This window comes from Labeo rohita, chromosome 5 (genome assembly GCF_022985175.1).
Source record: "Labeo rohita strain BAU-BD-2019 chromosome 5, IGBB_LRoh.1.0, whole genome shotgun sequence".
Lineage (NCBI taxonomy): Eukaryota > Metazoa > Chordata > Actinopteri > Cypriniformes > Cyprinidae > Labeo > Labeo rohita.
The window spans coordinates 2928630-2940901 of record NC_066873.1 but is presented as its reverse complement, the minus strand read 5'-3'; the positions used below and the strand labels follow the sequence as shown (position 1 = coordinate 2940901).

At 39.1% G+C, this 12272-nt stretch overlaps 1 protein-coding gene across 1 annotated transcript; it reads right to left on the bottom strand.

Moving 5' to 3' along the window:
* Positions 1–2950: 2950 nt before the first annotated feature.
* On the bottom strand, positions 2951–5886 carry LOC127166181 (serine/threonine-protein kinase pim-1). Its single transcript, XM_051111290.1, has 9 exons — positions 5784–5886; positions 5522–5632; positions 4855–4949; positions 4701–4751; positions 3992–4370; positions 3719–3895; positions 3519–3588; positions 3218–3406; positions 2951–3122 (listed from the first exon to the last, which is right to left on the bottom strand). The coding sequence occupies exons 1-9, from the start codon at positions 5884–5886 to the stop codon at positions 2951–2953; spliced, it is 1347 nt and encodes a 448-aa protein (XP_050967247.1).
* Positions 5887–12272: the final 6386 nt, after the last annotated feature.

Here is a 12272-nt window from a genome sequence, read left to right as displayed (position 1 = left end):
TTGCAATTGCTTTGTTACATTCATGCAACTGATTATGTACATTTGTCTGCGTTTTTCTACATTATCAGTTGCTAATGTCATGTTGCACAAAAAAATGTATTATATAGTTCTCTGTGCAATAGTCATTACATGCAAAATGGTTGATCTAGTTGTCATAAACTGTCAAGTATATTTTCTACACATTTATATTAGTCTTTTTGTAAATTTGCCATGCATTGCGCAGGTGACTTGACTTTCACTAATAAAGAGACTAGATTAACCAATAATAAACCAGTTATCTGAAATTCCTCATACCATGCTGCATGCAAAAGCAAAGTTCTGCCTAAGGGGTGATCCTGTATTTGCCTTTCTAATTTTGTAAAGACATCTAATAAATGTCTATTTGACACCTGATAGGAAACGTCCTATAGATGTATTGCAGTAAATACTAAAAAAATACATCTCGCAGATGTAAATACAGATGTCAAATTGACGTCTCAGTGATGTACGTGTGCTATCAGGGATATTTCTTTTTTTTTTTCTATCACAATGACGTTGTAATGTGTGTGTGTTTTGTTTGTTTGTTTTGTTTTGTCAGACCACTAGTGAAAGTGTAACTAAATCTTATGCAGTCTCTTTCAATCAATATCTCACATACAGTAATGTGTAAATGAAATGGATATATGGCATACATAAGAAGAGTAGCCTTCTGCATTTCAGTACCTTCAGTAACTGTTCTGCAAACTATTGCCGTAGTTTACATCAGGTAATGCTAACAGAGTGCACTGTTATGTTGACAACATGACTAAGCATTTTGTTTTGCATTTTGTATGCATCTTGTTTGTGAACAGTGACACAAGGACTTTTCATTCTGATGGAACTGATATGTTAACTGACATAAACACTTGTTTTCGATAGGTGAACTAAAGATTTTGAATACGTTACAGGCCTTTGCAGGTAATCCATTGTGTTGTGCTGTTTTGAGAAATGCACATACTTCTTTGGAAATATTAACAATGAACTGAGAAATGCACCAAAGCATCATCAAAACTTTAGCCATAGTTTACATCAGAACATCCCTCCAGAGTACACTGTTATATTGACAACATGACTAAGCAATTCGACTGTCTTATCCGTACACAATGACACAAGGACTTGTCATTCTGATGGCACTGACATGTTCATTGACAGATGAACTATGGATTTTGAGCAAGAGACTGGCTTTTGCAGGTAATCCATGGTGTTTTGCTATTTGTACGAATTGTTTTGAGAAATGCACTTACTGTTTTGCAAATGTCAAGGATGATTCGAGAAATGTACCAAAGCGACTGAGAAAAATTGTAATACTGTATTGTTACCTGAATGATCCACAGCTGTGTTTTATTGTTTAGTGATAGTTGTTCATGAGTTCCTTGTTTGTCCTGAACAGTTAAACTGCTTTTGATCTTGAGATCCATCTTTTTCACACTGAGGACAACTGAGGGACTCATACAGTATGCAACTATTACAGAAGGTTCAAACACTCACTGATGCTCCAGAGGGAAAAATGATGCATTAAGCTGGGGGGTGAAAACTTTTTGAATTTGAAGATCAGGGTAAATTTAACTTATTTTGTTAGCTGTGGAACATGTAAGTATCTTCTGTAGCTTCTGAAGGGCAGTACTAAATGAAAAAAAAATATGATATTTAGACAAAATAAGAAAAATGATTCATTTTCATTCTGTTCAAAAGTTTTCACCCCCAGTATATCAGGTTTCCTTCTGGAGCATCAGTGAGTGTTTGAACCTTCTGTAATAGTTGCATATGAGTCCCTCAGTTGTCCTCAGTGTGAAAAAATGGATCTCAAAATCATACGGTCATTGTTGGGTTCAAATACACAAAAATGCTGAAAAACCAAAGAATCTCTGGGACAACGGGCAGTTTAACTGTTCAGAACAAACAAGGGACTCATAAACAACCATTAATAAAAAAAATAAAAAACAAAAAAAAACCCAGCTGTGGATCATTGAGGTAACAACAGTATTAAGAATCAAGTGTATGTAAACTTTTGAACAGGGTCAATTTTATAAATTAAAATATTATTTTCTCTTGTGGGCTACATGTAAACGTCTTTTATGTGAAATATCTTATTCAGGTCAGTACTAAAAAACAATAACATGCATTTTGTATGATCCCTCTTATTTTGGTAAAATAACTAACATTTTGCAGATTCTGCAAGGTGTATGTAAACTTTTGACTGCAACCGTTATGTCTTAAGCCTGATTTTTCATGAGATGTATGCACACTATTAAGTGTGCTTTACACTAAATGTTGATTGTGATTGTTTTCTTTTTTTAGTGTTTATTCCTGATGCATCACACCCCTGCGGCTACGTCTGACAGATTGTTGGAGATTTTTATTGCTATGCAATCAACTGTTTTCTTACCTATAAATCAACATTTGATTACATTTTGTAATCTGTCATATATAATAGTATTTCATAAATAATACTTGACAACTGTTGAACTGTGAACAATTCCCTAATGTAGAATTATATCACTTTTTCTAGATCACTTACCTGTATAAGACTGCATGCCATGTGTGTCATTTAAAAAACCAAATTTGTCAAAATATAATTGTTCTTTTCTTGAAGTAGACACTTTGAAGTGCACTTTTAATGTGTATGATCCCTGTTTTTTAAATAAAACAAATATATATATATATATATATATATATATATATACCATATATGAACATTTTTGAAACTCATTTTTAATCGTTTGTTTAAAGAAGAATGGATTTCTTTTGAATTCTGTAGCAGGAATCTCTGAGGCAGGGAGCTTTGGGACCGAGCTAACATGGTAAGGAGCTTGGAGACCATGGTGCCCATTACAGGACCCTCTTTGGCAGCTGTAACAGGAACTTCTGTTATGTGGATGTGGCACGAACTGGCACTTCTGGGACCAGGTGACCATGACAGAAACCTCTGGGCTCAAATTGGGATGACTGATAAATTGGAGCCCAGGGTGACTGTGGACTGAGGAGGCAATGACACTGTTGTGATGCCTATGACAGGTGTGGAGGAGCCATAGCAGTTGGCCTGCATGGTGGCAGAGAATGGGAGCTCTGTCATTGTGGTGGTGAAGACTGAGAGCTCTGGCATGCTGTGACAGGAACCTCAGGAATAGAGTGGTCATGATGGGACAAACAAAAAGGGGCAACCAAAAGAAGTATGTACATATATGTACAATATGTACACATCCCTCCCGGAAGCAGTACCGCCAGACGCAAATACTGCTTCCTCAAGCCAAGGCGCAAGACGCTACACAAGGCTTGCTCGCCCCGCAAGACGCAAAGGCGAGAGGAGGGATGGAAGCGTCTCCCGCTGCAGCCCGCAAGACGCAAAGCTGCATGAGAGACGCCAACTGGAGTGGTCATATGAGACGACCTGAAACAGAAAAACAGATTTACCTTCACAATTTCTTCCCATGAGGATATTACCTGTAATTCTTTTTAGCTGATCTGATCTACAGTTCTCTACCTAAAACCAGTTGTGGAACCTGATTTGCCCCAAGCCAATTCGCCGGATTGGCTTCACGTTCAGGAGAGCACTGAGGAGGTCACAGCATTCTGTGCAGGAAGACGGGAAGGACATTATTTTATTATCTTACACATCTGCTCTATTTGATCATGTTATTCTGAGCTGTGAGATGTTTTGTATGATTCTGAATTATTAATTTTTTTGTGATGAAGATCTCACCTTTTGACAGGCCAGGTTTGGACCAGCGCTTGTACTGCAGCAGGTGCAGGTCAAAGTCACTAGGGAAATGTCCGCACAACATGGCAAACATCAAAATCCCTAGTGACCAGACCGTCGCTGGCCAGCCGCAGTACTCCCCCCTGCTGTAGTACTCTGGAGGCGAGTACGCTGCTGTGCCTGGAGGAGAGCGGAGTTTGTATGATGTGTACGTTTGCATTAATGCAGAATGATTGTTCTGTTTCTATTAGAAAAAATGAATTCTATCATACATACCATGGTAGGACCTGTACGGTGACATCCTCAGAATGTCCCCACATCCGAAGTCGATCAGCTTGACTTCTGATGTCTCCCTGTTTATCAGTAGGTTCTCCAGTTTGACGTCACGGTGGAGCACTCTGCGGAGGCAGCACATGTGAGCCGCGTTAGTCGCCTGCCACATGATCTGCCGCACTGTGTGTTCGTCGAGGCTTCCACCGTGACGCCTCATGAACTCTACTAGATTTTCACAGGGAGAGGGACATTCGAGGACCGTGACGAAGTGGTCAGGGTGGTCCGTCCAGTCCAGCAGCCGGATGATTTCTGGCACTCTGTGACCTTTATTCGCCAGGAAGGTGAGGGCGATCTCTTTAGGAAGGGGGACTGGATGATCGGGCTAGAGGAATTGAGTTTTTATGATGTTTACATGCGGGTGGTTTCTCAAATAGGAATTTAGCTGAGCCTTGGACCAGTTACTAAATTTAATTTGTGATTAATATAAATATGAGACATTTGATTTTAGGATTTTTGATTTTTTTGTTTTGTTTGTAAGTTTAACAGCTTCCCACAAGGGGCAATTTAGGAAGGACAATAGCATCATATAACAAACTTAATACAAACATAATATATCACATAGACAATACAAAAAAAAAGGAAACAAATTGTACTGTTTTTATACTGTATTGTACTGTTTATCAGTAGGTTCTTACAATCAGTAGGTACTTACAATGTCTATACATTCCATGTCGTCAGTCTTCGTGACATATTTCAAAGCCACCTGATGAACAAAACAATATTTAATTAGTTATTTAAGATACATTAAGAGGATTTAGAGGAAAAACATTTACTATCTTGGTAATGTGTTATTAATATTCACTTACTTTAAGATCATCCTCCAGGCGTCTCCCTTCATACACCACACCAAATCCACCTTTCCCCAGCTGATCGCCCACAGAGTAGCGGCTGAAGATGTAGTCTGTTAAAAGATAAAATGACAAAATTTCACATGAGATCAGTGTCTTGCAATCACTTAAAATCACTTAAACTCATTTTCATACATGACTAGTTTTAATGACTGTATTTTAATTAATAGAGACTATACTGAATAATTGGTAACATTTTATAATAAGGTTCATTAGTTAACTATTTTAGTTAACGAACTAAGAATGAATAATACTTCAGCATTTATTTTAGTCTATTTTTAGTCTATTTCAACATTAACTAATGCATTATTAAAAATGTGCTTGTTAACATCAGTTAATACACTGTAAATTAACATGAACTAACACTGATCAACTGTATTTCATTCATTAACTAACATTACCAAAGATGAATACTTCACTAAATATGTTTATTGTTTGTTCATTATAGTTTTAACATACATTAGTACATAAAGACATATAACAGTAATGTTTTAACATGTCAGAGTAAAGATCAGACCATGCTTATGTGTACTGATGTGTGTTTTTGATATTGTGTATAAGGGACTGATAGTTTTACATAGTTTTTACATTTTCAATGTTCTCATAAGATGGATGTGTCATTTACCATCACTACTTCTTCCAGCCCATGCCACCTTCCTCTTCTCTCCATCATCATCCTGCTGCTGCTGCTCCACCTCTCCCTGACCTGAGCTGCTCTTTGGGTGTTTTTTGGCAGCTCTGAAGAAAGAGCGAAGCCTCTGCCACCACTTCTTACTCTTTCTTTTCTCCTTCACTCTTCCTGCCTCCTCCTCCTTCTTCTCCTCCTCCTCCTCCTCCTCCTCCTTCCTCTCCTCCTCCTCCTCCTCCTCCTCCTCCTCCTCCAGCACCAACAGGGGTCTCATCGCAAGGATGAGGATGTTGAACCGCCATGTTGGTGCTGGGTGTTGGGGGTGTACTAGGATGTTGTTCGTACACCTCACCAACAGTCATCGGCATCACTTTGTTCACTCTCTGTCCCATCACTGTGAAAACTCACTGACCACTACAACAAACCCACAGAGAATGTAAGAATGTCAGGCTCTTTATAAACCCCGCGAGTTCTATTCGAACGCGCTCTATGGCGTCATAAGTCTTGGAGCGTCTCATAACTTTCTTAACGATTCCCGTTTATTTTATATATAATACATTACAAATAATCAATACATTACAAGTAAATAATATTACAAAACCAGAGTTTTTCCGAATATTGTGATTAGTTAAATATGTATAATAAATTAATAAAAATGTTTTATCCCAGTATTATTATTTTTTAATATACATCATGCAATATAGCAGTATATTTGTTCGATTAAATCATTTTTTAAAAACATTAAAATGAGTTTTTGCTGCATGTATGAATGCTTATATTATTAATGAGTTGCTGTTACTATTTTTGTAAGGTTTAAAATGACAATTATGTATATATAATATAAATATAAGACCATAAGAGTTCATCATAACTTTTTGTAGCCGTATTAACCACGTTGTGTCTTCAGTTTCTCCAGTAGAGGGCGTCTATTTCACATGTAATCTGTTTAGATTTGATTTAATCGTGTGCAGTCTGTGGTTTTACTGTGTGTATCTCTTCTCTAGCATATGAACTGATGTTTTTACTGTGTGAAATCACTGCTGTGCCCACATTGCTTGTTTTTCTCCTAGTGTCCAGTTTTACCAAACCTCAAACAAAGCCAATTGCCTCTGAATTTATCACCAGCTCATTCTTTAGTGCAGTTTTATGAATAGTGTTTAACAGAACTTGTTTCTTTCAGCAGTCAGTGTAATCCTGAGAAAGTGAGTGTTTCATGTGTTATAGTTCTGTCCTCAAATTTTATTTATAAATCAAAACTCAAGGTTCCCAAAGTCAAACACTCCACTGGTCTGTGTGCATGTGCTGCAGTTCACCAACCTGTCTGCATACCAGTGGACTTAAACTTGATTGTGTGTGTGTGTGAAGTTTTTCTGTTTGATGTTATATGTGTATTTTCATCTTAAAGGAACAGTTCACCCCAAAATTAAAATTTCCCTCAGACCATATGAGATGTAGATAAGTTTGTTTCTCCATCAAAAAACAATTGGAGAAATATATCACATCACTTGCTCACCAGTGGATCTTTTGCAGTGAATGGGTGCCGTCGGAATATGAGTCCAAGCTTTTTACAAGCTTTTGCTTGTAAACAGAGCTTGATTTGTGCATATTTCTGTCCTGATTCAGACAAGACAACTTTTTCACTGGAGTAAACAATATCAGGGATTACGGACAGGTATTTTGGCCAGAAGTGACTTTTAAAGTTATATATATTTTAAGTTAAAGAAATACCTTAATGATTTGATTTGTTAATTACAAACATGTAGCTTTGATGGACTGGAGTGGTGTGGATTGTGGATTATTGTTGTTTTTATCAGATGTTTAGACTCTCATTCTGATATATATATATATATATATATATACACACACACACACACACACACACACACACACACACACACACACACACACACACGTACAGTGGGTACGGAAAGTATTCAGACCCCCTTAAATTTTTCACTTTTTGTTATATTGCAGCCATTTGCTAAAATCATTTAAGTTCTTTTTTTTTTCCTCATGAATGTACACACACAGCACCCCATATTGACAGAAAAACACAGAATTGTTGACATTTTTGGAGATTTATTTAAAAAGAAAAACTGAAATGTCACATGGTCCTAAGTATTCAGACCCTTTGCTCAGTATTTAGTAGAAGCATCCTTTTGATCTAATACAGCCATGAGTCTTTTTGGGAAAGATGTGAAAGTTTTTCACACCTGGATTTGGGGATCCTCTGTCATTCCTCCTTGAAAATCCTCCCCAGTTCTGTCAGGTTGGATGGTAAACGTTGGTGGACAGCCATTTTTAGGTCTCTCCAGAGATGCTCAATTGGGTTTAAGTCAGGGCTCTGGCTGGGCCATTCAAGAACAGTCACAGAGTTGTTGTGAAGCCACTCCTTCGTTATTTTAGCTGTGTGCTTATGGTCATTGTCTTGTTGGAAGGGAAACCTTCGGCCCAGTCTGAGGTCCTGAGCACTCTGGAGAAGGTTTTCATCCAGGATATCCCTGTACTTGGCCGCATTCATCTTTCCCTCGATTGCAACCAGTCGTCCTGTCCCTGCAGCTGAAAAACACCCCCACAGCATGATGCTTCACTGTTGGGACTGTATTGGACAGGTGATGAGCAGTGCCTGGTTTTCTCCACACATACCGCTTAGAATTAAGGCCAAAAAGTTCTATCTTGGTCTCATAGTAGAATCTCACCAGAGAATCTTATTTCTCACCATCTTGGAGTCCTTCAGGTGTTTTTTAGCAAACTCCATGCGGGCTTTCATGTGTCTTGCTCTGAGGAGAGGCTTCCGTCGGGACACTCTGCCATAAAGCCCCGACTGGTGGAGGGCTGCAGTGATGGTTGACTTTCTACAACTTTCTCCCATCTCCTGACTGCATCTCTGGAGCTCAGCCACAGTGATCTTTGGGTTCTTCTTTACCTCTCTCACCAAGGCTCTTCTCCCCCGATAGCTCAGTTTGGCCGGACAGCCAGCTCTAGGAAGGGTTCTGGTCGTCCCAAACGTCTTCCATTTAAGGATTATGGAGGCCACTGTGCTCTTAGGAACCTTAAGTGCAGCAGAAATTTTTTTGTAACCTTGGCCAGATCTGTGCCTTGCCACAATTCTGTCTCTGAGCTCTTCAGGCAGTTCCTTTGACCTCATGATTCTCATTTGCTCTGACATGCACTGTGAGCTGTAAGGTCTTATATAGACAGGTGTGTGGCTTTCCTAATCAAGTCCAATCAGTATAATCAAACACAGCTGGACTCAAATGAAGGTGTAGAACCATCTCAAGGATGATCAGAAGAAATGGACAGCACCTGAGTTAAATATATGAGTGTCACAGCAAAGGGTCTGAATACTTAGGACCATGTGATATTTCAGTTTTTCTTTTTTAATAAATCTGCAAAAATGTCAACAATTCTGTGTTTTTCTGTCAATATGGGGTGCTGTGTGTGTACATTAATGAGGGGGAAAAAATGAACTTAAATGATTTTAGCAAAAGGCTGCAATATAACAAAGAGTGAAAAATTTAAGGGGGTCTGAATACTTTCTGTACCCACTGTATGTATGTGTATATATATATCTACAGTTAAGATATTATCTCACTCAGTTCTGACAGACTGCCTACTGCTTCACACCACAAAAATGAATACACCAACAAACCCCTCCATTTCATGAATTGTTCACAGTATGACCAGGAACATGAATTAATAAAATTAATGGATTTATTTCATGCTGACTTGGTCCATTTCTTTTTTTGTTGTGAGTGGGCTATGGATATGTGACAAACCAATCACATAAGCAGATGAATAAAGACAAAAATATAGAATATACTCTTTATTTGTAGTGAACAGCAGTGCCTCTGTTTGTACAGAAGCTGATGCAGTTCAGAGACTCAAGTCTAGTGTGCACCAGAGTGTGAAATACTGTAGAAGACACTCTAACCAGTGGCAGTTTCGGCTTACATAATCACTCTCACAAAACACACATCTCATTTTATTAAAATGGCTCACTTTCTGCAGCTATATAGCACAAAGAACACTACAGTTAACACTATGTCATAATATGTTTTGCTAATGCTGGCAAAACCCCAGAGAAATCCAAGGGTAATATACACATAAACCCAATGCAAATAAAGCTAGCATGTAACACATGCTTCTGGTATGCACATGGCATGAGATGAAATGAGATGCCCACAGTTTTCGAGGTGCTGGGGTGACCACAGAGGGGCCGTCAGAGGAAGAGACCACAGCAGAGCTGAAGACCCCTATGAAGGACCAGCAAAGATGGAGACTTCCAAACAGGAGCTGACAGAGGAGATGGCCATGGTGGAACTGGTGTAGAAAGGGACCATGGCAGAGCTGAAAAACCTCGTAGAGGAGACCACAGAGGTGGAGTCCACAGAGGACGAGGAACCAGCAAGGTGGAAGAACCTGGTGGAGCCAGAGGGACGATGATTCATGGCGGAAACCAGGAGGAGCAGGAGGTACAAGGGACCAGGGTGAAGTCATAGGTCCAGATAACCAAGGCATAATCAAAGAGTCAGAGGAATGACAAGCAAGAGGCATGACACACTGCACAGGCAATGTGTGTGAGTGAGGCTGATGGAGGAGCAAGAGAGATGGAGGACCACTGGAAATAAGTAAAAATATGTTTCTAAAGAAGACATTAACAGAGGTCAGAGGCAGGACACAGAAAAGAGGACAAAATTACAATAGAAGAAAAACATAAATATTGTATTGGGGGGTTTACATTATAAAATGTAAATGTCGTCAGAAAACTTTTGATGACATATTAATATATTATTTAGCGCAGTGCCGCTTTGTTTACAGCGGTCATAATCACCACCTGCTGTCAGAGAATGACTTTACATTTTTAGCACAATTTCACGAAGACCATTCTGTTTGCTTTAAATCTTAAAAATAAATAAAAAATAAAGCTGCTCATTGTACATGTAGGCCTATAGCATCCTCTTTGAATCGTGATTCAGATGCTGTGGTTGCCTCTAATTTCAAATGACTATATTTTTAGTTTAAGGCCAAATTCGTTTAAGAGCAAATAAACATCTTGTTTATGTGTTTCATAATTTTTGTCTCATGCTTAAAGAAAAAAAAAGTACATTGCATAAGTATTCATACCCTTAACTCAGTACTTAGCTGAAGTGCCTTTTTTGCCTCAACTCTTTTTTGGTCTGATGCGACAAGATTTGCATGTCTGCATTTGGCAATTATCTGCCATTCTTCTCCTCACCTCTTCACCTCTCAAGCTCTGTCAGGTTGGATGGGGGCAGATGCACATTTTCAGGTTTCTCCAGAAATGTTTGATTGGGTTCAAGTCCAGGCTGTGGCTGGGCCACTCTAGAACATTCACACAGTTGTCTATAAGCCACTCTTGCTGTGTGCTTAGAGTCATTGTCCTGTTGGAAGGTAAACCTTCTGTCCAGTCTGAGGTTCTGAAAGCTCTGGACTGGTTTTCATTAAGACTATCTCAATATTCTGGTGCATTTAGCTTTTCTTCTACTCTAATGAATTCCTCAGTCCCTGCCACTAAAAAAACAGCCCCAGAGCAGAGGGACAGAGTGCATAGGGCCCAGAGGCTGAGAGGGGCCGACTGAGCTATTACATTATACTGTCCTTTATGTGCAATGGGCCCAGAATCCCTAGCGATTCATTTCTTGGAACAAACACATTTCTGCAGAATTCCTTCATGGGATCTCAAAAAGCCCTAAATCTTAATTTAGCAAGAAATCAAAAATCAGTAACTCATCTGAATTATTATCGCCAGCAATTATGGACATGAGAGAAAAGGTCCCACAACATGTCCAAAGTATATACAGATGGGTGTGTATCTGGAAATTAAGTGGCATCAGCTTTTGCAACAAATCAACTAAGCCAGGGTATATGCATTCCTGACCAAGAAGCAAATGGGTTGTTGAAGTGCCATGGCATTTTCACTGTCCTACAAGATAAAAATGAATATAATTAATATTGTCGTTATTTAAAATGCAGTAAATTGTTAAACAATTTTTTGGCCTACATAGACCTGTTATTATAAAAGCTACAGTGTTAATTGATTTTTGTACATTTCTGAGCCAAATCTCAAAATTGTCTCAAGCATGGTTCATTAAATTACAACTTTTATAAATTAAAAAGAAAAGCATATAATTGTCAATAAATTCCTCCGGCATAATTGTACAAGTGTTTATTTCAGTAAATGGCAATCATTTTTTTCATCCATATATTTCTGAAAATGTAGGAACTTGATACATTTTGTGTACCTTGGGATGTCAGACGAGACATGAGGCTCTGGACAGACAGACGAGACATGACGAGGCACTGGGCGGTCTGACGAGACGTGACTTGGCTCTGAAACAACAGCAGTAATTTGACCTGGCTCATTAAGAACTGCTGTGACTTGACTTGGTTTGTGGAGACCGGCTGAGGCCTGACTTGGCTCATGGAGACCAGTAGTGACTTGACCCGACACATGAAGACCAGCAGTGACTTGACTTGGCCTGCGAAGATCAGCAGTGACTTGACTTGGCTCATGGAGATCAGTAGTGACTTCGCTTGACTCAGGAACGACAGCTCTGACTTTGCTTGACTCAGGAACCACGGCTGTGACTTTGCTTGACTTAGGAAGAGCAGCTCTGACTTGACGCAGGAAACACAGCTGCGACTTCACTGGACTCGGAAACTTGACTTGACTCAGGAAACCAAGGGCGTAGATTTGCTCTGGACATTGGTGGGGACCTATGAC